At 40.6% G+C, this 24,448-nt stretch overlaps 1 protein-coding gene across 8 annotated transcripts in view; it reads left to right on the top strand.

Moving 5' to 3' along the window:
* clcn3 (chloride channel 3) overlaps positions 1–20,540 on the top strand; it is a 38,304-nt gene extending 17,764 nt beyond the window's left edge. For 4 of the 8 annotated variants that reach the window (XM_039822026.1, XM_039822024.1, XM_039822029.1 and 1 more), the window contains 13 exons: positions 5,820–5,980; positions 7,266–7,365; positions 7,874–8,061; positions 8,901–9,023; positions 9,908–10,114; positions 10,249–10,329; positions 10,465–10,717; positions 11,111–11,403; positions 11,496–11,682; positions 12,544–12,942; positions 13,224–13,440; positions 14,572–14,647; positions 20,310–20,540. In XM_039822026.1, coding sequence (XP_039677960.1) covers positions 5,820–5,980; positions 7,266–7,365; positions 7,874–8,061; positions 8,901–9,023; positions 9,908–10,114; positions 10,249–10,329; positions 10,465–10,717; positions 11,111–11,403; positions 11,496–11,682; positions 12,544–12,942; positions 13,224–13,440; positions 14,572–14,647; positions 20,310–20,483 — 2,459 coding nt within the window. In that variant the 3' untranslated portion in view covers positions 20,484–20,540. Of the gene's footprint in view, positions 1–5,819; positions 5,981–7,265; positions 7,366–7,873; positions 8,062–8,900; positions 9,024–9,907; positions 10,115–10,248; positions 10,330–10,464; positions 10,718–11,110; positions 11,404–11,495; positions 11,683–12,543; positions 12,943–13,223; positions 13,441–14,571; positions 14,648–17,387; positions 17,426–20,309 lie in introns of all 8 variants that reach the window. The other 4 variants (XM_039822028.1, XM_039822031.1, XM_039822027.1 and 1 more) reach the window with 3 other exon arrangements.
* Positions 20,541–24,448: the final 3,908 nt, after the last annotated feature.

Raw genomic sequence — 24,448 nt, 5'->3', positions numbered from 1 at the left:
CTTAGCCACATCAATTCTGTTCCTATTTGTGAGATGTAATTTTTGTAATAGTTACTGCAGTGAAGAGCCACAGTCTTATCTTTGTGCTCTGTTGTCTTTAACCGACACCGCTATTTTTCTTCATTGAACATTTTTTTGCCTGGCAGCAGACTTTGCAGAAATCTAACTTGCATTTTTTTTGTCCCATCTTTCTCCTGAGTCAGTCCATGAATCACCTAGAGTATTTTTTTTGTCTTCAATTAATGGCCTGCCCTAACGTTTTCGCAAAGTCATTTGGCCAAAATTGGATAACTTAATGTCAGTTTGAGATTTGATCATGTTAACTACAATGTAATTTGGCATTATAAACATTCTCAATTGTAGATGCTCAGTATAAACTGGGTAGTGATTTTTTTGAATAAATAAATACGGTACATTAAATCAAATCTTTATTGTCCATTATGGAGTTTGTTATATGAGCATACACCAAGACATGCACCAAGAAAACGGCAGTTATTACCGTCACCATCTCATTAAATGGGTGGTTTGGGAGGTCTTTTAATAAATCAATATCAATACACTGCAGTATCTTCAGTCCATATTAATCCCTGGGATTATTCAGCAAAACATTTTGGCTCTCTTTTTGTCTTGACTTATACTGGAACAGGTAGTTCAGTCCCTTCAGAGCAAGTTTTGTTATATCAGCGCTTCTCTCAGCAAAAGTCACTGCATCCAGCATAGTTTTATACCATATTCTGGTCTCTTGACCCAGTTGTCTTAGACTAGGAGACCCTCCCAATGCTCATTAGGTCTTCTTCATCTGTTCATTATGTGTGTAGGTAGGTACACAGCTTCCAAAAAAGGTTGAAGATGGGAGTTGGTCTCTTTAAAATTTTCACCGGAAGTAATTGTGAAACTGAAATTGTATCCTAGCATGCATTTTGAATCTACCAAGCTTGGATGGAGGAGGATATGAAACAGCCTCTCATTTTCGTTATACAGCTCAATTATCAATAATAGTTTTACGCAATAAATCAACTCATTAGACTTTGAATGTATGGTTGATTTCTCAAAGTAATGCCTGTATGACAATTTGCTCAGACGTTTGCGGCGATGTGGAGACCTGCTAGCTAGCCTGGTGGTCATCCCTCAGTGGAACTGTTGCATGTAATATTTGTTGGTGCAAAAGTGGTTTGGCTGATGGGAAATTAGATTTAAATTTTTTTTTCTGCACATACATTACAGTGAGGATAACAGGTGTATCTGTTGATTGCATTTCACAATCAATGCGGTTGAGAGCGCTGAAAAGCTAGTTAAGTGGAATTGTAGTGGAGTAAACGGTACCACATTTCCCTCTGAAATGTAGTGGAGCAGAAGTAGAAAGTGGCATGAAAAGAAAATACTCAAGTAGTAAAGTACAAGTACCTCATTCTTGAGTAAATAGTTCTAGGTACTTAATTACTAGGGCTGGGATCATATGCTTTTGTCCCGATTAGATTCTTTCACGATATATGTGTGCCGATTCGATTCTACAAGTATCGCGATTCGATAGTATTGAGTATTGCGATTTTCTTTTCCTTCTTTAACAAAAAACAAAAGTTCAATAATACACTAGAGACAATAAATCATGAGACATTTCTAAAAACTAAATGTTTTCTGCACATCGCATTTATTTAATTTGTAAAGAAGTACATAACATGTATTTTCTGCATTTTCTGCTTTCGGTCTGTTTTGCAGGAAACTGATATGATGCAGTCGGCGGTACCATATAAACAGAAAATATTTAGGTGAATCATTGGTTAAAAAAAGAATCGCATTTAAAAAATCGTCGCAAAAAAATCACACTTTTCTTTTTTTTTTCACCCCTAGTAATTGGTTATATTCCACTACTAGATGTCAGTAAGAACTTTGTGTACTCTGTAATGAGAAAGGCCTAATGTTAGTTAAACTGCAACTGCTATGGAACTGTGCCAGTAGTGTTTGCTACTAGCAACATTTTCAACTGAAACCAATTACTGGTTGGTCATTAAAAAGGGAATAAATACACATTTTTCCTCAATAAACCTAAATTCAAAGCATGTCACACATTTCGTTATAGTTGTAGGTCTTGCCTTTTTTGACTGAAATAGCTCACTCTCGTGTACTTAATGTAGGCAGATGTACAAACTGATGACTTAAAGGAAAGTTGATCGTATAAACATGAAAACCGTATGAGAAACACCCAGACCATAGCTACACACACACACAAACGTCCAGATTGTAGCAGTCACTCTAAAATTAAAATGGAGAATGATAGCTTCAGTCTCCCTGCCAAGCCTGACACTCTTACTGCTGCTGACTCCACAACAGTAGCATACACACTCTCTTTCCCCTTTCTCCTTTCAGAACAGGATGTGTATCAGCTGGTCAGATGAAAGCTACATTTGGCCATTTTGTGCCCTGCTTCTTACAGAAATTCTCACCTAAGTGTTATCAATGTATTTCTTCTTTTTCGCATCACATCTAACATCAAAGGCAGTGATATGAGTTTTCAAAGGCTGTGTCATGGCCCACATTAATAAGGGGGGGGGGGGCAGGATTTATTATCAGCTTATGTCTGAGGTATGATAAAAATGTGGCTTTATTCCTAACTGAAATGTTTGTTATTTGGTTCTTGCTGCTTATAATCTTTCTTGCTTGCTGTGGATAAATTTTTTTGGTGCACTGAGTTGTGTAGCTCATTTATTATATGGTAATGCATGTGTTATAGCAGTTCAGTGTAGTAATGCTTGGAAAGGATGCAAATGCATTGATGCCATTTAATGATCTGTTTTATGGCTCTGGTTAGGGATTTTTTAAAAATATTTAAAGCAGATCACAGAGGTATGAATAAGGCCTTGTTTGATAGTCATCATGGCCCTGCCCCAGTTGTAGTTACAGTTGTAGATTTAAAATGTATTGTGGACTGGAATGTGTATGTTTGCTGTTCAAATGGCCTCAATATTATCCATGGTGTGTCATTTCATTGGCATTTCTCTCGCCCACGTTTCTGCATTCACAACTTTATCTTCAGCAGTGTAAGTTTTTTTTATGTTGTTACAGATTACACCAGTCACAAAATGGCATGCAGGGTGGGAAATTAACATTCCCTTGGATTGTTGTCTTAAGTACCACTTTTTTTTCTTTTTTTTTATTAAATCTAAAGTTAAATTTGTCTGCTAAACTAGTTGAATTTGTACCCTCAGTAACATCATCTGCTGCCAACAGTCGCATTGCCAGACCACAGCGCTGCAGAGGAGGGTCAGGCTAGAGCACACATCATTCCGGGATAGGAGACAAACGTGCTCTGGTTTATTGGCATTTCTTTAAACCAATCACAATCGTCTTGGCGGTGCTAAGAGCCGGACGCAGGTACGGTGCCGCTGTAAAATAGCCTCGGGAAGGAACTTGTTTTGGTGGAACGTGTGCACGTAGGGAAGCGGGCTCTGGAATTCAAATGGCTGTTGAATGTGTGATGAGAATTTTACTAAAAAAAAAAAAAGATAAATATAATTTGATTGTTGGAGGATGTTTCCCGAACCGGAGTTTAGAATGGCAACACAAAGAAAGTGGCAGGTGAGGGACATCAGACCGAAAATGAGGGACATCCGGTGGAACGGGAACAATCCCGTAGATGAAATGTCGTCGATATAGACTAGCGTGGCACTGAATGATCAGGGGAGGTGGTGATGGACCGTTGCATACAAACTAACTGTCTAACAGCATTTATGTAGCCTCAGCTCGATGCTACATGCAAAGCAATACAGGAAGTGTTATGAGTTTACTTTTACTTACTTTGTACATCATCCTCCGTCTTCTGATCTGTCAAAATAATAACCTGCTGGTGTATTTGTGTTTCAATGTGTTACATTACAGAAGGAAACCAAGCTCTAAATGCCATTTCACTGCATCTTCAAACTCCCTTTGGTCAGTGCTTTCACAGAGCAGAGACAGACCCAGCAGCAGTGCAGTGTCATTTGTCATCTTTTGGCTTCTCATGTGTTTCATTTGGCGTGTCACATTTACCGTTAACACAGTAATTAAACACATTTTCACATGATTAATCTGATATTGCTGAATGTAGACAGGAAAAGAAGTTGTACTTGTGACTCTTTGTGTTGCTGATGAAGTCTCACATATTTGCGTCACCACAAGTGGGATGATTAGGCTCAGCTTAACTGTCAATTTCAAATACCAGAGGATGGGGGTCTCCCTAATTTATCTAACACATTTTGTGCCAGATTAAACACGTGGCAGTGCATTTTAAAGTTGATTAGGGGGGGCTTTTATACTTATATACTTGTACTAATAATGTTTACTTACTGAATTATGAGGATGATAAATCAGAAGATTATGAGGATTTTTGATTATCCCCTTGTTGACTCAGAACTGTATTACAAAATATTACACGTTTTTCACTTTTGTTTTATGAAAGACATTTGTCATCATGCAGCCAGGAAAGGCAAATGGCAGCCATGCAAATCCTGTGAAGTCTTCCAGATAATAGGCAGAGAGAATTAGGTGTGTGTGTGTGTGTGTGTGTGTGTGTGTGTGTGTGTGTGTGTGTGTGTGTGTGTGTGTGTGTGTGTGTGTGTGTGTGTGTGTGTGTGTGTGTGTGTGTGTGTGTGTGTGTGTGTGTGTGTGTGTGTGTGTGTGTGTGTGTGTGTGTGTGGCTCACCCTTCTCATATTGGATTTGTGCATCCAGCCAGATGGGATCAGACCTAACCAGAGACATTTAATGTCTAATGACGTTCTTATGAGCAAAGTCACTATAATAATCTAGTTATTGTCAGTACAATCTTCTAAAGGGCAGGGGACAACGTTTGCTTTGTATTTTTTACTAACTCATGTGGAAGTCATTACTGAACTAACTGTTCATTGTCTGGCAGCCTGTAGGCCAATACAATCAGACCAGCGCTAATGAGACTGTCAAACATCCAAGTAGTTTATGCTTAAAAGGACGGGGGATTTTTAGGGCTTCGAGAAAAGCCAACAAGGCACCTGTTAAAGGTTTTAAATAAAATTAAAATGTCATTCACTTGGACTGGCGTGTGCAGAAAGAGCTTTTAGTAGAAGTTGCTGATTGAAAGCTTTAATGTTGAAAAAGATCATCTGCAGACATACACATCCACCGAACATAGTGATCTGCATCTCACACCAGAGCAAGAAAAATAAACACTGCAACTGCTCTGTCCAGGTGCCCATGTGCAGCTTACTTAACCCCAAATGCTCCAGTGAGATTGTGTTTAAGTGTGGATAAAATATTACCTCAGGGTATTTCAGTGGAGTTTACTCATCCAAATGATCCAGCATTGCAGATAAACCTCCACTTAGTTTATTGTTGTTGCAGAGGAGGTGATAGACTGCAGGCCTTACAGGGATTTCTCAGAGTAGCTGTGTCATTATCTCTCAGCGGTGACTGTGCGTTTAGGTCTGCAGTGTTTCTGATGGGCCAGATAATCGAGGAGATTAATCTCGCAGCCAGCTCCTTCTCTTTTCAGTAGCATTTATAAACATAAGATGTACGGCAGAGCAGCTTGGCCAAACCATTACATCACAAGCTTTTCTTTTTTGTTTTCAGAGACCGATGACTTGCCAAATAAAGTTTGTTTTTTTATAACATGATCATGTCCTGCATGTTCTTTCATATTGTATTTTTTTTTACACAGGTCATCAAAAGATAGTATTGTGAACACTGCACATTCTTGCATATACAAGATACTTTTTATACATTTAAAAAAGTTACAATTCAAGATAAATAAAGAATGAATGTAAAGCAAACTCTGATGTACTTACTCTTTTTCTCTGTCTTTTGTTACAGGGTCTAACTACGTCATGTCTAACGGGGGCGGGGCACCCAGCAGCACCACCCACCTGTTGGACTTCCTAGAGGAGCCCATCCCTGGTGTGGGGACCTACGACGACTTCCACACCATCGACTGGGTCCGTGAGAAGTGCAAGGACCGCGAGAGGCACCGGAAGGTGAGGAGACTGAGGCTGGCCATCCTTTAACCTTAGAGGTCGCAGTATACTTTAAACAAGCTAGTTCATACGACAAAAAGTCAGTTTGTAGCACTTTTCACGTGGACAACTAAGAGTAACACTATGAATATCTTCCAGGAGAGACTGAAAATGTTCGCCGTTCTCCACATATTTCAACAATTAAATCTCTGATCAGCTTTTCACACCTTCCAGTGTGGCTGTTCGTAACAACACACTTTTGATTTCCAATGCAGTCGGACAACACGTTGAACAAACTACTTCTTTTGTAGTATAACCCCCCTTTAGGCAATCTAACAAGCACTTTGTTTGAAGCATACTGAGGCTTTTGGCTTTAAAACATGGGTTTTTGAAAACCCTTCTCACAATGAGGTTATAATAGAAGATTCAAATTGATACCCAGCTCTCAGAAGTATCCTCGTAGCTCAGCCCATTTTTAGTTCATAAAGCCACATTAGCTGATGTCAGTGAAAAATCCTCTGCTGCACAGAAATTAATGTCTTACACATTTCCTGTGGAGCAACACTTTGTTTTGGATTGCACAAACTGATTCTACGAACTGGGTAGTTATGTAAGATCAGCAGTTTTACCCTAAATGGCTTAACAGAGGGGGAAAATAGCCCGACATCCGACAGAAAAGTCAAGGAAAAATGATTTAATATCAAAGCTATTGCCAGTTTAAAATGGAAGTTTTCTGCTTCAACATTCTGATTATTTGAGCAACCCACTACTTTTAAGATATTATTTTATTGCAGAAATCTAGTTTGTCAGGAAATAAATTCCCGTAGTCCACTGACCAGCTTGATTTGGAGCTTTCAACTATATCTTACAGTCTTCATTAGCATGAACTCATGAATGAACCAGAGTGAGTGAACAAACAATAGACTCTGCTTCCTGCCAGACATCTCCAGATCACGGATACAACCTCTCTGTCAACACTTTAATCCAAATATTGACACAATGTTACAGCCCGCTTTTCATAAGTGCAGGACTTTCAGGAGAATTTTTATGTTATTTGAATACTTTATCAAACATTGTTTTTATAACCTGGTCTTACAGGAATTTTATCTTTTTATTGAAGCAACAGTGGAAAACCTGCCACTTGAGTAGATTACTGAATTGCTTATCATTGGGGAGTAGTTATAAACCTTTGACCTATTATTTTGATACTTGTTCATCTGATGACACTTTCTTAAGCTTAGTAAATATAGTTTTCTGTTATTCATGAATGTAATTTAGCTTCTTTTTTTTGTGTGTGTGTTTTTAGATTAACAGTAAGAAAAAGGAGTCAGCATGGGAGTTCACAAAGAGCCTGTACGATGCCTGGTCTGGGTGGCTGGTGGTGACGCTCACTGGCTTGGCCTCAGGTAACACAGAATGCACACTTACAATACAAACAAACACACACACACACACACACACACACACACACACACACACACACGGCCGTTATCTTCTCTGCTGCGGACTCTCACATGCTTTGCCTCAGGCAGCTCATGCTCAGTCTTTCTCTTGGTCTTGCTCCATCTTTTGCTCTCATTTAACCACAAACGGAAGCACTTTTGTGATTTGTGTTTAATTGACAATTAGTCACTTAGACACAAATCCATGGGAAAATAGGGTTCAGGTTGAAAAATACTGAAATTCCCCTTTTAAGTTGCTTTAATGTTGTATTTTTGTATTTTCTTTCTATACCTTGACGTTTACAGAAATAGGTGTACCTTGCTGTTTTGAATTGATGACAGGCTCGTAGCATGGCGGTAGCATAACTAGCAAGCTAACTGCCTCTGCCTCTCTTTTTCTATTTCCTCTCTCCTTCCTGCCTTCACCTCTTCGCCCCTCTTTTCCTACCTGGTTCCCTCCTCCTCCTGCCAGGTGCTTTGGCTGGCCTGATTGACATTGTTGCTGATTGGATGAACGACCTGAAGGAGGGCGTGTGTCTGAGCGCCATGTGGTTCAACCACGAGCAGTGCTGCTGGACTTCCAATGAGACCACCTTCGCTGAGCGGGACAAGTGTCCTCAGTGGAAGAGCTGGGCTGAGCTAATACTGGGGCAGGCCGAGGTAGAATAGCACAGGCACATGCCCGCGACATCGTTGCTGCTAATGCAACCTCAAGATATCCTCCATGTCTACCTGTTTGGAAAATGCACATTTGCATAATTCACATCAGTACAACATGTCAGACTTACTCCTCTGTTGCTTTCAGTTATAATGCGGTTTAATCACTAATTATTTACACCTTTTTTTTATTGCTATCATGCTATCGTCAGTTACAATTCAACACTTTTAGCAGTGCTTTTTCACATTAAAAGCCCACCAGCACAAAGGGCATAATCCCACCCTTTCCTGGTAGGCTTTTAATTTGAAATATATGTACAAAGTATTGAGTAGAGCTGTATCAATTCCAAATGTTGCTGGACAAATAATTGTCTCAGAAATAATTGCAATTAACAATATAATTGTCTCTTTCAGTCCAATTTTATAAAAAATAAATTAAAAAAATCTATATTTATCTATCTTTTGGTTATATCACTGTTATGTGACCCAGATAATGTAATATCACAAGTAAACCACGCCTCTTTATTATCATAAAACATTGTATTTTTTTTAAATGAACATAAAGCTGATAATTACCATCAACAGTCATACCCCTTAGCTAATGTTGGCAATTAATTGCAGTTAAAGAAAGAAACGACGATACTAGTATTGAGATTTAATTGCACTAGCTGACCCGTGACAAAAAGAAGGGACAATTGAAAATAATTTGTCAATGAAAACTGTACTTCTGTTAAAAAGTCAATGGAGAAAGAAACCGTGCTCAGAGATCATTTACATCCATACTCTGCACGGTACCAGTTAGTTTCAAGCTGTTGACTCTTTTACCTCTCACCTCTCTGCAGGGGCCCGGCTCGTACATCATGAACTACTTCATGTACATCTACTGGGCTCTGTCCTTCGCCTTCCTGGCTGTCTGTCTGGTCAAGGTGTTCGCTCCCTACGCCTGCGGCTCTGGGATCCCTGAGGTGAGGAAAATGGCGCTTTTACAAAACCATTCAGGTACATTTGGAACCTACTTGCAGCTGCATGCAGGGGCCATTTTGAAACCCCTCCTTGGTGGTGCATTGAAGTTCTTGTGTGAAACTCCAACATCCAAGAGAGTTGTTTTTCATGCAACAATTCAAACATTTCTTTTAAGAGGTTTTGACAGTCATCTAAGTTTGTTCAGTCACACAGCCCCAAACTACTTTTTGCCACTTAAGTTTTTTATCAACCTTAATGAGGTTAGCAGGCTATCTTTCTTTGTGCCTGAGTGTCTTTCCTGTCTCTCTTTTTCAGAGTGAGTGAAAGAGCCTTTGTAGGATTTATGCAGATTATTGATGTGCTGTTTTATCTCTCATTCTCTCATGTCCAATCAATTTGCTCTGGGTGTCAGAAACTCAAAGCACATGAAATAGAAAACCTATAAATCTCTGCAGCTGCCTCTAAATCTCCATGAAACTGATCTAATGCGCTCTCCGGAATCCTCACAGCGTGTTTTCATGCTACTGGGGTTTCCCTTTTAATATAGTTAATTCAGTGGGCAGCAGGGAGATGTGACAGGTTTGACCGTGCTGTGAAAAAAATTTACGTTTTTTTAGTGAGCGCTCTGAGCTTTCAAAAAATGTTTTGGAAAGCTGGAACTGCATTGCCAAGTAAAGTGTGTAGATGGAGACTTTGAACATGTTGACAATAACCGAATAGAGAAAAAGATCAGGAGGTAGAGATGCAGCTAAAGCAAAACCTGAGTGAAATTCTTTAAAAAGATTGAAAAAGCAACTTTAAAATATTGTATTAGTAGTTGGAGTTGAGTGTGATATATGACATCACTAATTAACCACTTCCTCATTACCCGCCCCTCTGTCCCCAGATCAAGACCATCCTGAGTGGGTTTATCATCCGGGGATACCTGGGCAAGTGGACCCTGATGATCAAGACCATCACTCTGGTGTTGGCTGTGGCGTCTGGCCTCAGCCTGGGGAAGGAGGGTCCCCTGGTCCACGTGGCCTGCTGCTGTGGGAACATCTTCTCCTACCTCTTCCCCAAGTACAGCAAGAATGAGGCCAAGAAACGAGAGGTGAGAGAAGATTATTCCATTGATAAATTGTCTGACATTCTTTGATGTCCCCCTGGTATTCTAATATTATGAAAATATGACTGTGTTTTAGACCCCATCACATCAGCTGAGGTGTGTTTGTTTTGTCCTCTCAGGTTCTCTCTGCTGCGTCGGCGGCTGGGGTGTCTGTTGCTTTTGGTGCCCCAATTGGAGGAGTGCTCTTCAGCTTGGAGGAGGTACAGCACATGTTGTGGTAGACTGTGGAACTGACCAGAAATGACTCTTCATGCTCCAAAATCACAACATAATGCCCAGTGTATGTGGCAGGATGATACATTAAAGTGAACATCTCTTCTCTCTCTCTCCTAAAGGTGAGCTACTACTTCCCTCTCAAGACGTTGTGGCGCTCCTTCTTTGCCGCCCTGGTGGCAGCCTTCGTCCTGCGCTCCATCAACCCGTTTGGTAACAGCCGTCTGGTACTGTTCTACGTGGAGTACCACACGCCGTGGTACCTGTTTGAGCTCATCCCTTTCATCCTTCTGGGAGTTTTCGGAGGCCTCTGGGGCGCCTTCTTCATCCGGGCCAACATCGCTTGGTGTCGGCGGCGCAAGTCGACACGCTTCGGCAAGTACTCTGTCTTGATTTATGATTCAAAGTGGGATATGTCAGTCAGCCCAGATGTGGAGGTAGTTGTTGGAATTGATGGGGCTGTCTGGGAGATCACTGTCTGCTGTTTGCAGGAACAGAGAGAAATGAAATGCTAGCATGATTTAAAAGGTTGAGGATGACAGCTTTATCGTTTCTGTCATCTTTAACTTTTTGAGCATTATGGAGCAAAGATGAATGGCTAAGCACGTTACAATTCTCTCGCCAGCAGCTATTAGAAACACTTAAAGTGGAAAGAAAGGGGCATGTTGAGAGGTTTCCGGCGGCTGCTGTTTTAGCAGACACAACTTTGATAGTTGTAATTTCCCCATCCTCCCACAATCTGACATGTTGCTTTATCCCTCTCTTCAGGCAAGTACCCAGTGTTGGAGGTAATCTTTGTGGCGGCCATCACAGCTGTGGTTGCTTTCCCAAACCCATATACTCGTCAGAACACCAGCGAGCTGATAAAGGAGCTGTTTACCGACTGTGGGCCGCTGGAGTCTTCGCAGCTCTGCCAGTACCGCAGCCAGATGAATGGCAGTAAGGCATTCACCGACAACCCCAACCGGCCGGCAGGGCCCGGCGTCTACGCCGCCATGTGGCAGCTCTGCCTGGCGCTCATCTTCAAAATCATCATGACTATATTCACCTTTGGACTCAAGGTGATCCCTGGATAGTCTTTCCTAACAGGGCAGATGCTTCACCCTGCATGTCTTTATCAACACTAAAACCACTTCCTGTTTCTCATCCTTAGGTACCGTCAGGCTTGTTCATCCCCAGCATGGCTATCGGGGCGATCGCAGGGCGAATCGTTGGCATCGCCGTGGAGCAGCTGGCCTATTATCACCACGACTGGTTCTTGTTCAAAGAGTGGTGTGAGGTGGGAGCAGACTGCATCACTCCAGGGCTCTACGCCATGGTGGGGGCCGCGGCATGTCTGGGTGAGTCAGCAGATAATAACATTATAGTAGATAGAAATGGTAGGTTAGTTGGTCAGCATTGTGTCAATGCTTTATTAGTTATCAGTGCCGGGGGTGAGCATTATATGAAATATACCGTGAGACAATAGAAATGTGTTAACCCTCACATATTTTGCTACACTGTTTATACTGCTGTCCCTTTTAATGTCTTGCTTTATTAGAACATGTTTGGGCTAGTCCATGAGCAGGACTGGATTTACAGGATTTTTGCTTTAATAGGATAAGTTACCTTGTTTTTGCAGTTATTTACTTCACTAGACTAGACAACAAATCACATCCCCATCAGGTTATTTTATCAGTAGGGGATTCTCAATTGAATTTCTTTACTATACCATAAAAAAATCACTATTAAGATATACAATTACTTGTGATCAAAGGTCCAACCTTTTTTTCTCCTTTTGCTAAATGTATACATCTGCAGAATAAACCTAAAAAAGATTAAATTACTCTTTCTTAAATTGTTCACCGTGTCATTCACTTGGTTTCCATTGCACAATCTTCTAGAAATTAAAACAAATTAAATGATGTTGCATCATGTTCTTGTCACTTGATTAAAAGACAACTGACAAATGTAGGTTTGTACAGCAGACAAGTAAAATTTTCACTGGAGTGGTGACATCATTCAAAAATAAGATTATTTATTGACCTAATGCCTTACTAAGAGATGGTTTTGAACTGCGACCCAAGGATATACAGTATACTCTGCTTTTTTCATAAAGCTGCCCCTGTGTTTTTATAACAAATTCCTTAAACTATAACCTTATTTTCTTTTTGTGTAGATGAGTGTGTTAGTCCATTTCTTATTCTCTGATCTCTCTTCAGGTGGTGTAACCCGTATGACTGTCTCCCTGGTCGTCATCGTCTTCGAGCTGACCGGTGGGTTGGAGTACATCGTCCCCCTCATGGCTGCCGTCATGACCAGCAAATGGGTGGGCGATGCGTTTGGCCGTGAGGGAATCTACGAGGCCCACATCCGTCTGAACGGTTACCCCTTCCTGGACGCCAAGGAGGAATTCACACACATCACACTGGCCAGAGAGGTGATGAGGCCTCGACGCAGCGACCCGCCCTTAGCGGTGCTGACGCAGGATGACCTGACGGTGGAGGAGCTGCAGAGCACTATCAATGAAACCAGTTATAATGGTTTCCCTGTGATAGTGTCCAAGGAGTCCCAGAGGCTGGTGGGCTTCGCTCTGCGCAGGGACATCACTATCGCTATCGGTAACTAAATTCTTTCTCTTACATTTCAGTCTAAAATGTGAGAACAGTAAGAGAGCACCAGAATGGTGAAGAAAACTGAATCACCAAAGTGACAAATTGGGACATATCTTATTACATGGTTAAGCGTCCTTAAGCAAGACACTGAACTTCAAATCGCTCTGTGTGAATAGATGAGGAAAAGTTAAGTCACTTTGGACAAAAGCATCTGCCAAATGATTGTAAAGTAATAAAAAGGTACAATCTTTTGATTATAATGTCTTTTCTTGTTCCTTTCTCAACAGAAAATGCTCGTCGCAAGCAGGAGGGCATCATGTTGAACTCCAGGGTGTACTTCACCCAGCACGCACCCACCCTGCCGGCCGACAGCCCTCGGCCCCTCAAACTGCGCTCCATCCTGGACATGAGCCCCTTCACCGTCACCGACCACACCCCCATGGAGATCGTGGTGGACATCTTCAGAAAGATGGGGCTGCGCCAGTGCCTGGTCACTCACAACGGGTAAGTAGGAATTCAAAATAGTCTTAGGAAGAAGGATGTGCTGTAAGAACAGAAGGTGAATCCTTCTCACATCTTAGCACTTAGTCTGAGACAAACTTTTCATAAGTACATGTACACTCTGTCCGGTGTTGCATGGGCTCTAAAATCCCTGGATTTACCTTGTAATCTGCATGGCCTGGCCTAACCGCTGTGCTGCACTTCTTTTACCCCCTAACTGGCAATAACAGACTGTCTCCTGACAGACTGAGCTGCAAAAACTAACTACATAACAGGTATCATGTTGGGAAATATAGTCTGTCAAGTCAGTTGATGTGTGGTTTAAAACTGAAAAGTGAAAAAGAAGCTTTTAGAACAATCGCAGTGATGTTTTACTGTCGGTGAAAAATAATGTGGCATGATGGGTCAGACTCCAGTCTAGGTTTTTCAGTTTCAAGTTCTGCAGAGAGCCACCTGCTGGTGTGATGTAGGAATTACAAGACCGATTGTGTTAATACTCCTTGATTCACAGATCACTTCTCTGATTGCTGTTACAATCACCAAAGAGCAGCTGTGCAGCAGTGTTTTTATTTACATATTTATGTTTAACATTGTTTACTATTTGAAGGATAAGGCTGGCATTATTATAAAAAAAAAATATATCACCAGACTTACCTTTAACATTTGCCATGTTTCCATCCACATTTTGCACACATTTTAAACGAAATTTCAGAAAATCTGCAAAATAAAATGCAAATGAATGTGAAATTCTGTCCACTACTGTTATTTGAATATTGGGAGTAACAGGTGGTGGTGCTAATCCCTCAGTCGGGAGCCATTAAATCATCCCTGAAGAAAAGGTTGCAACAATACGACGTAATTAAGAGTGCCAGTAAAACCTCTAACTTAAAAAGAGAGACATAATAGATGAGTGACAAACTATCATCATAACCAATGTGAAATTAATTTATAACCGTTTTGTTGTAATTTTGAGTTATATTTTGTTAATTTTAAGTTATCTGTTTAATATTTTAAGTTGCACCCTGTTATGTATGTTTTTGTGCTGCTGCTGTCTGTCTCTCTCTTCTGTTTTTTGTTATTCATTCGTTGTTGTTGTGTTTGGGCAGTTTACCGAGTAACGGGTGTGTGTTTCAGGAATGTGTTGGGCATCATCACAAAGAAGAATATATTAGAGCATCTGGAGGAGCTCAAGCAGCATACGGAGCCCTTGGTGACTAGCCCCGCCCCTTTACACATGTGACTCCTCCCCCCACTTTCGCACCTGTCTCTTACAGCTGGAACACACTGCACGCGTAAGCGTCGCATATAGCAGCTTCGCGCAGCTATTTTTATTTCGGTGCCCATGTTATCCAATTTGTCCAGCCACACTAGGCGCATAGCGTCCGCGTAGGCCTGCGCGCTGCAGCGATAGTTTCGGCGTCTCCTGTATTTGTTGCGCGATACGCAAGCGTATGTGTCAAGCCAGGCAGGTAATCACATACAGGAAGACCACAGTGCAGCCAGATATATTTTCCAAAATAAACACATTTCAAAATAAAACAGCCAGGTTTATGGCTGTCTTGACTTTTCACAGTGAGACACGCGTTCAGGCACACGGAGAGACACACACACACACACACACACACACACACACACACACACACACACACACACACACACACTACAATTACCACAGTTTCCCCACTCATTCTGTCTCTTTCTATCGGAGAGAGAGACTGGCGCGTAGAAATACGCGTCCAGTATGAATAGCCAGGCGCACGATCAGGCACGTATCTAAGCTACGAGACACTTCCGCGTGCGGTGTGTTCCAGCTGTTAGGCTCTGCCTCTTAAAAGGGCTGCATGAAACTTGGTGTGAAAAACTGTTGACAGTTCCCGGCTAAACATTAAGCCTTCCTTTTTTTCTTCTTTCACTTACTGTTGGCACTTCACCTCTCATGCAGTCGTTCAACATCTGTAGATAGACCTCCATCTTCATCGCTGGTAGCAGTTGCCGTTTTGGAGTCATTTGTATATAGAAGTGCTTTCTTGTGTTTTTCTGGGTCCTGTAATGTTGGACCTCTATGGGAACTGTCGCCGACATCACTGCAGAGCCCCTTTCAGACATGTGCTTAATTACAGAAATATGCCAGCAATTTAACATGTTGATGTTAGTTATTTTACTGTAATTTGTAACATGTCCGTAAAAATTTCTCAGGTTCAGCTAAGCTGAATTGAATGGCATTACATAAAGGCTAAAGCCTCACCACAAATTAACCTACAGAGATTTTAAAAGTCTTGTTCCACACTCTAGGAGCAATGTAATAAATTTGTCCCAAGTATCCTCTTATACACAAAACTTTGATGCTTCACTTCTAAGCCGACGTGAATGAAAGACCTAAGAGTGCTATTGACAAAATCATAAAAGCTACTGAGCTGGCATGCCAACACATGCAGATGAAGCTCCAAAAAAAGGCAAGTAAGAGGACCTTGAGTTGCGCGTTGTTTTGTCAAACTACCATTGTCCAGGTCGAGATTAAAATAAAATGTTTAGTGAGCCATGAAACACTGTGATTGAGCCAGTTTTAATAGGTTGTAGAGAACTTCTAGTGTTGGATCAGTCTTTAAAAATGTATATTCTTTAATATTTCTTCCCTTGTGGTGAAAAAAGAGTCTACAGTCACAAAGTTTTACATACAGCAGTAGTGTCAAACTCAGTTTCACTAAAGGCCAGATTGAAAAATAAGAATCTCATCAAGGGCCAGACATTTTGAGTTTATTTACATGCTTACATTTTGAAAAAGTAAAACTATCTGTGACTGTATTATTGCATGTCTTATAAAGTCTTCTCCCTTACAGTTTGGTCAACATAAAGCCCTAAAAAAGTTCCTTAGCCATTATAGAAAAAAGGTTGAAAAAAGCAACAAAACAACTTAAAAACGTGGTGCAAAAGCATCGGCAGAAGTGACAAAAGCTAGGTGGGCCGAAATTTATTGTGAGCCTAAATTGATATGCGGGCCGGATCAAAATCTGCAAGGGGCGGGATTTGGCCCGCGGGCCTTGAGTTTGTGACATACAGCATGTGAGCAAATTGAGCACTGTCTACTTGTAGGCTATAAAACAGGCTGCTGAATCCTTTCTTTTATCGGATGAATTATGACATTGATGTCAAATTTATTCTGAAATTTGGGTTGATAAGACCAGAGAGAAGCTGAGGAAAGCTTCCCGCACAATCAATTAATTAATTAATTAATTAATTAATTAAGACTCAGATTAAGTCTTTCAAAATAAGTTTTAAAAGACAATTTTTCTTCCTTCATATCATCATAGTAGCCATTATGGGTCATTTATGTAAAGAAGGTCTAATGTAAAGCTGTAATAAAAAATAAAAGTCAATACGTTTTGAAGTTGTGGAATGACACAGCCACATACTTTGAAATTATTTCGACACATTTCACAAACTCAAAATCCTCATTTGATCCTTTATAAATATCAAAAAGCTATTAGTTTAACAGATAGATGAAACCAGCACTGTTAACCGTTTCCATGTCTGAAAAGGGCTCTGTAGATTCCCAGAGTGAGTGCAGCTTTGCAACTCATCCCCATCAAACATTTGTACCTTCTGCAGCTCTGCTTAGTGTTAAGTGTGTCAGCTGCTGCATCATCTTGTTTTTTTTCTGATTTATAGTAACATCGCTTAGATGTGTTTTTGATATTGTTTCCGGTTATATGCTGTATAATTGAGATTCAACAGTAGATATAATTTCTCAGCATGTCTACAGTCATGTAACCATGATGCCTGATATGTGTTTCCCCTCTTCCTCTCCCAACAGTAGTTTGTCATTTCATTTTGAGAATTCACCCACCCTCAATTTTCTACCTTCATTAACGACTGCTTTTTCTTCTTTTTTTTGTTTTGTTTTTGAAACCCCTCCCCTCTCGACCCTACCGTTTCGCCCTGGGTCTCCACAGATTGACGACATCTGAGCCATCGCCTTAACAACCACTTGGCGAGTAGCTAGCCGCCTTGGGAGAGCAGACCACCGTTTTTAGAGGGTGGTGTTTAGTTATAAGCAGGGAGGGAGAGGGAGATCACTAGTGCTACGATTCATTCCCATATTTCCCTCATTCTGTAGTGCTAGTGAGCACTGTGGTGCAGTGACGTTGTTGTGTTGATTGATGCTGGTAGTCACCGGGCTAGTTAGTGTGTGGTGATAAAATGACCTTGATACGTAATTGCTAATCCCGAGCTTTAACCTGCCAATGTTTCCTCTTAGCCAGCTGTGTCCTGTTCTCATCAAGAGAGTTAACCAATTTATGTTCTAAACAAAAATACTAATTACTAATGATACCAATGTGTGTGAAACAGGTTTAACTTAAAATCATCAGTCTGTCTCTATGCTGAAAATGGACTAGGTTAAACAAATTAAATATTGAAAAGAGAGGAAAAGAGAATAAACCAGAGAATAATACAAAATGGATTAAAAAATAAATACATAAGAATTAGATTACATGACGTTTAAGTAGATGTACCTTTCTTTCATGTACAGTAGATAACTGGCCAAACACAGACAATGTGGCTCCACAGACGGAAATATATTTTTCATATTTAGTCTTTTTTGGGGAGCCACTGATCTAAAATAACCAACTTTCTAGAGGAGATATTTTGCATTTTTATATCACATTCTCACTTGGGTGCCACACTAAAAATGCCAATAAAAACACTCTCTCGACCAACGTAAACTGAATTCAGCCATTAATACCGGTTTTCTGATGGTTGCTGAGTCATTGTGGGAAATCTCGGAAAATGTACCTCCAGTAGAAGTTGACTTGAATGGAAACAAAATGTGTTTAATAGTAAAAAGGTCCTAAATTTACTTTGAGGTAGCATTTTAAAAAGGATTTAATGTCTTAAATGTGACTTTTTGTTACCTGTAACACTACATCTACTGATATCACTTCCTGGCCAGAGCTTTCTTCACCTGGATTAAAAACATGAAACAGATCTGGATACTGCTGGTTTACAGGGAACATTGCCTCTCCCCCCTCCCCCCCCTCCTGACCCTTATTACACTCTTATCTGTAGCTGGTATCCCTAGCATCTATGACTTCTGTTCGTTTCACTGGTTTTAAAATGAACGAGCCAGTCGTAGATCTCAGCAGCTCTTGGGTGGAAACCCAGGTCTGATCTGTGTTTGATGGTAGCTGTAGTTCTAATCCCTCTTACAGGTCCTCTCACTCAGACCTGGGTTCAAATGTTTGTTTTCACTCATTTTGGGTGCACTTTATTTGCTTTGTTTATGGTTCAGATGAAGCTGAACCTTCTCACTAACAACACATGAACTCCCGGAGTCCATATGACCGTATTAAATTAAACCAAACCTCAGCTTTTTTTGGACCCAGCTCTGCTCTCCTCTAGCTCTGTAGCAAATGGACAGCTTCTCCTCCCCGCTATCGGCTGTTTTGGCTTCCGATGCTTTTCTTTACTTGACCTCAGACTACTTTCGCAGCTGAATTCAAGAGCACAAGTATCATGTTGGCATCTGGCAAATCAAAGCAATTTTTAATTTTTTACCCTTAGCCTGCGATGTGCTCTTGAATCAGCAGGAGTAACCGTGACTAACTGAATGTTTAGAGACGTGCTCCTAAGTCAGACCCAGTCATGTAAGTTGGGTCGATCAGGTAAATGTGCACCATAGTAGAGAGAGAGAGCGAAAGAGAAGAAGGAGGCAGCTCTGTCACGAGTCAGAAATTGCTGACATCACTATGGAAGTCTTAATTGTCTAATCATAGCCATCTCTACTGGTTTTATATACCTTTTTAACTTTAAAAGGAAGAAAATGGAATCAAGACAACACAGTATAGAAAGAGTGAAAAAATGTAGAGAATTGTTTTACATAGAAATTAGATTCTTAGGATAATATATATATATATATATATACACACACACACACACACACACACACACACACACACACACCCACACACACACACACACACACACACACACACACCCACACACACACACACACACACACACACACACACACAAATTAAACAAGGCAACTCAAAGTGCTTTATATAAAACATTAAGAGCAATTCATTTTTTTTTTTTAAAGAATAGAAAATAAAGGTAAAATAGAATAAAAGTTGCAGTGTAAGAAATGAACAGATACTTGATTTAATAAAAGGCAGCATCAAAAAGAAAAGTCTTCAGTCTTGATTTAAAACAACTGAAATCTGCAGTTTAAATCAGCAGATAATTGATGAATGTTTTGGCACATCTAATTAATTATTTTGACCAGTTCTCTATCTATCTATCTATCTATCTATCCATACAAATAAATACAATACAAATTGACATCCACCCTTTTTAAATGATTTCTGACTTGTGTGACAAAGACGTCCCCTTGTCTCCTCCTTCTCAGAGGCTCTAACTCTTCTCCACGTCCTGTTCACTACTTCCTGTCTCCTTGTAGGATCCAGTTTTTCCTTCTCCCCAGCTTTTTGGACCAATAACATAAAATGGCTGGGGCAGTGTCTGAAGTGACACCCTCCTCTCTGGTAGTGGGGTGCTGTTTCAGACCTGCTTTCATGCCTTTTTTTCCTTTTGTTACTCACTCCCTCCTTTCCTCCTGCTGACTTTTACTTCCTCAGGGACTCGTGTTTTTGTTGGCTTGCTAATCAATGTCCAGAAATGTATTTTATGATTCCAATAAACCTAAATAGAATCCAGTTAAAATCATGTGCTTCTTCACCATTTTGAACAAAACTTGCCAACAAAAACATGATTGTTGTTTTCTCTCCTTCACTCCAAACCAGCAGCACCTCCTCACTTCTCTTTAACATTTTCTTCTCTCCCTTTCCTCCTTCTTCCTTTGTCTCCCTCTGCAGGCGGCTTCTTGGTATTATCACAAAAAAAGATATCCTTCGTCACATGGCTCAAATGGCAAACCTAGATCCCGAGTCCATCATGTTCAACTGATCCGCTCCTTCCAGGACGGCCGGGGGGGAGGGGCAGACGACAGCGAGGAGGAGGTGCACCTCCTGGATGGCTCCAATCTCTGACATCGGACCCCGTTTTTTTAATTTTTTTGTTTCCAGCTGTAGACCCTGAACCTCGCAGACTGAAAGAGAAAAAAAAAAAATTTTTATTCTGGTCCAGCTTGTTAAGTGAGAAAAAACGATAATTTGTTATTTCTGAAGTGGCACGGAGTTGAAGGCACACACACAAGTGAAGTACAAAATCCCAAACGCACACTTTTGCATTGCAGACACCTCAAACATGCATGCTCTCTCTTCACATACACATAACCTGTAAAGATTTCCCCCTTTGCACTCTTCATGTGCCTCACCCTTGTCCTGTCTCCGCCGAGGTCGTGGTAGCCATCGCCTGGCAGAGGTCAGAGGTCAGAATGAACCGCTGATGAGGGAACGCGATGAGGGACCTTAAACCTCCAGGCTTCTGTTCAAATAAACTCCTCCACTCACACACACACACACACCTGACCTGTCCGTCCTCCAGAGAAAGTGTGTGTGTGTGTGCGTGTCCCTGTCCTAGCGGCACTACATTCCAGTCAGGTTACCATGGGAACAGAGGACTCGCACCTGCTGAAACCGGCAAAAAGCCACGATCGCATGTTGGTCTAAATGTGGTGTGTGTGTGTGGGAGAGAGACGGTTAGATGGGTATTGTATTTTAAGAACAAAATTGTTCCCTTTCAGATGGAAGTGAGTGTGTTTTCTTTTCTCAGCCAGCTTTAGCTGTGTGTGTGTGTCTCACAGGTCGAGTGTGTACGTAAAGGAAAACAAAAATAAAGTGTTGAATTCTTCTGTACTCTGTTACAGGACACAAAATATATAAACATTTCCTTTTTCTTCTCAAACTATTACTCTTGCCACTTTTAGACTATTGATCTTGCTATAATCAATTAGGTTTTTACGACAAAACAAAACTGGAAATCTGCACTGTTTTAAGTGATCGGTTAGTGTGATTGGAGAAGGACGGTGTTAATGCTACATGGTGACTTCTTGTTTTCTTTTTCTGAAATCTGTCCACATCTTTGGGTGATAACATTGTATATTTTCAAACAAGAAATTTTTTTTCGTTATATTTTATTCCCATTAGTTTATCAGAGGAAAGGTACTGTTAAACACTCCGTACATCTTTGGACGCATGAACCTAATTGTCCACCTGGAAAAGACAAAAAAAAAAAAACGTAAAGAGATTTGCACATTGTCAACGTCACACTTTGATTAAATAGTATTTCCAAAAGTTGATAGTGTGTGCCAGGTGGCTGGAAGTTGAGGCATCTGATCAGTTGAGATGTTGATATTTTGACACTTTAACATGATTTAAAACGACAAAATACAAGAAATCAAAACCAGTACAAAAGGTCACTAAACAACTAACAATCGTTTGATTTTTGTTATTATTACCCAAGCCCAAGTTTGTTTAAATAACCCAAGTTAATGTCTCTAAATTGCTTGTTTTGTCCAACCACCAGTCCAAAACACAAACCTATTGGAATCATAATGATATAAAACAGAGTAAAGCTATACATCCTCACATTTTAGAATCTGGGACCCCCCCCCCCCTCTCTTAATTCTCATGTCTTATCCTGTCAATCATCTCACGACCCACGTGAAGAACCACTGCCATTGGCTACAAACGCATACAGCTACATCTGCACACTGCCTTTAGTGATAGCAGGTTGTGCTCAATCTCGCTTGTCCAGTTTGCTACGTCCGCCTGGCAAATGTTTCCCGGCTCTCCACACCTGTATTTTATCCCTGAACCCAAAAGCAACACCTGCTACTCCCACCTGGCATTCCCTTTTTGTCCTTAGAACATGTAACGTGTTGTGATCCTTTTGAAGTGCAAACAATAAAGGGAAATGAAGAGATGGAGGGACGGTGAAGCGGGGACAAACGGTAGCACTTTACTTGTAGAGTGGCAGCATGTGTGTGTGTGTGTGTGTGTGTGTGTGTGTGTGTGTGTGTGTGTGTGTGTGTGTGTGTGTGTGTGTGTGTGTGTGTGTGTGTGTGTGTGTGTGTGTGTGTGTGTGTGTGTGTGTGTGTGTGTGTGTGTGTGTGTGTGTGTGTGTGTGTGTGTGTGTGTGTGTGTGTGTGTGTGTGTGTGTGTGTGTGTGTGTGTGTGTGTGTGTGTGTGTGAGGTCGGGTTCATCCCATATATTTGTTTCCGTTGCAGCTCGTGCTGTGTGCCGTCAGGCAGCAGAGCGTCGTCTTTGTTAACCAGTGGTGTTGCCTAACATTGTATTTCATACTGATCTCAATGTTTTCTTTTTTTTTTAATTTATGGTTAGTGTCGATAGCGTTGTGCATTATGAAGAATTTTACGTATGAGTACATTGATTGTTTGATTGTACATTTAAGACAAAATATGTAAAGATTAAATTTTGTTTTAAATTAAAAGGAACAAAAAGATTCAAGTTACACAGGGTGGTGCTTATTTATTTATTTTTCCTGACACAGTTTCTCCACAGCTTGATTTCACTCTGGATTCTCTACCCTTTACAAATTATAATTTGTTGACAGGTTTTTTTCTTGTGTCTAAAACTATTTCTACCCGCTTGCTTGTTTGGAGCTTCTAACTGGATTTTACAGTCTTCATTAGTAAATAAAGTTTAAAAAATAGCAAAATGATCAATTGAATCAGGAAACATTTGATCAAAAGAATAAGTAAACATGATTCAGTAATCGGCCTCTCACAAGTCCCATCACTTTATGGAAATGAAATACTTCACCACTGGAGTACATCTTTAATGGTGACCTCATCCTGCACAAGTAGGGGGCAACAAACTTCCACTCCTCTGGTCATTGGTTTACAGTTTAAAATCCTGTTTTAAAGGAAATTCTTCACATTAAGAAAGAGCAGTCGTTGACCATAAGCTTTACTGCGATTTCTGTGTCTTAAGGTGTTTCTATAATGTTGTTCACATTCTGTATTCATAAACCCAGTACATCACACTATGTGGTTTTGTTCTTGTTTTTAGTCTTTTCAGTCTCTGCATCACCATTAGTGTTAACAGTGGCTTTACTGTTGGCACCCAGGGGTGGGAGAGGTTTGGGACAGAGTCTGGGGAAAGTGATAGGAGCCTCACACTTCCCAAACACAGAATAGCCTTTGTGAAAAGTCCACTTAGTTTTCAGAGATTAAAAGTAGCTCAGAGACATGACCGTGGCTGAGAGTTGGACTGCTCCATGTCCTCTCCTCGTGTCCTGTTACAGAACATCAATCATTCATGGCTCGGTCTGAACCTGAGACTTTAATTTTTTTGATCACCTGCTGGCTTCAGTAAGCCTCCACTTCTTCTGCTTTGTGAGAAAAACAAATAGGATTGCCTCACCTTATTCCATAAAATTCACATATTCAAAATATTTGTCGGTATAGTTAAAGAAAGGTTTTGGAAAGAATCTTTGTTAATCTTATGGCATTACTTTCAACAACAGGGTGTATGTGGTATAGTGGACATTTTCAGTGTACACTTTGTATCGCAGCAAATTTTAGTGGCAGGTTTATCTAGACTCTTAAAGCAGACATTTTCCCTGCATGTCCAAAGTCAGAGAGTAACGTTACGTTTTTAAGGACACTTAACTCAGATAATTCAGTCCATTTTTTTTTTTTTTCCTTCAAGCAAACGGCTTCGCTCCTCGAGACAGACGGCTGAAGGTTTCCAGTTCTGTCAGCAGATCCATTTCCTCCTCACCTTTGTCACGTCAGAAGACACGAGCTTGTAACCATGGCTCCATGCCCAATGACAAAAGTGAACATAAGTGAGCTTTAGGCTACAACTTGTCTTTTGTTATTTGTTTACATTTTGACAAATTGCCACCATAAAAAGTATATTAGCTATTAGTAGTTTAGTTTGCAGTGTACTCATGGATGTACAGACAGCTATCACTAAATTACTTTGATACTTAAAACTTAAAAACGTGATGATTCTTAAGCAAATTTTGCAGTTCTGAGTAGTTCTTCTTTTTTTCTGATTTAACAGACATTTGTGAACAAAG

This window comes from Perca fluviatilis, chromosome 14, assembly GCF_010015445.1.
Source record: "Perca fluviatilis chromosome 14, GENO_Pfluv_1.0, whole genome shotgun sequence".
In the NCBI taxonomy this organism is placed as follows: domain Eukaryota; kingdom Metazoa; phylum Chordata; class Actinopteri; order Perciformes; family Percidae; genus Perca; species Perca fluviatilis.
Note: the sequence above shows the minus strand (reverse complement) of the source record. Positions and strands in the feature narration are given on the sequence as shown.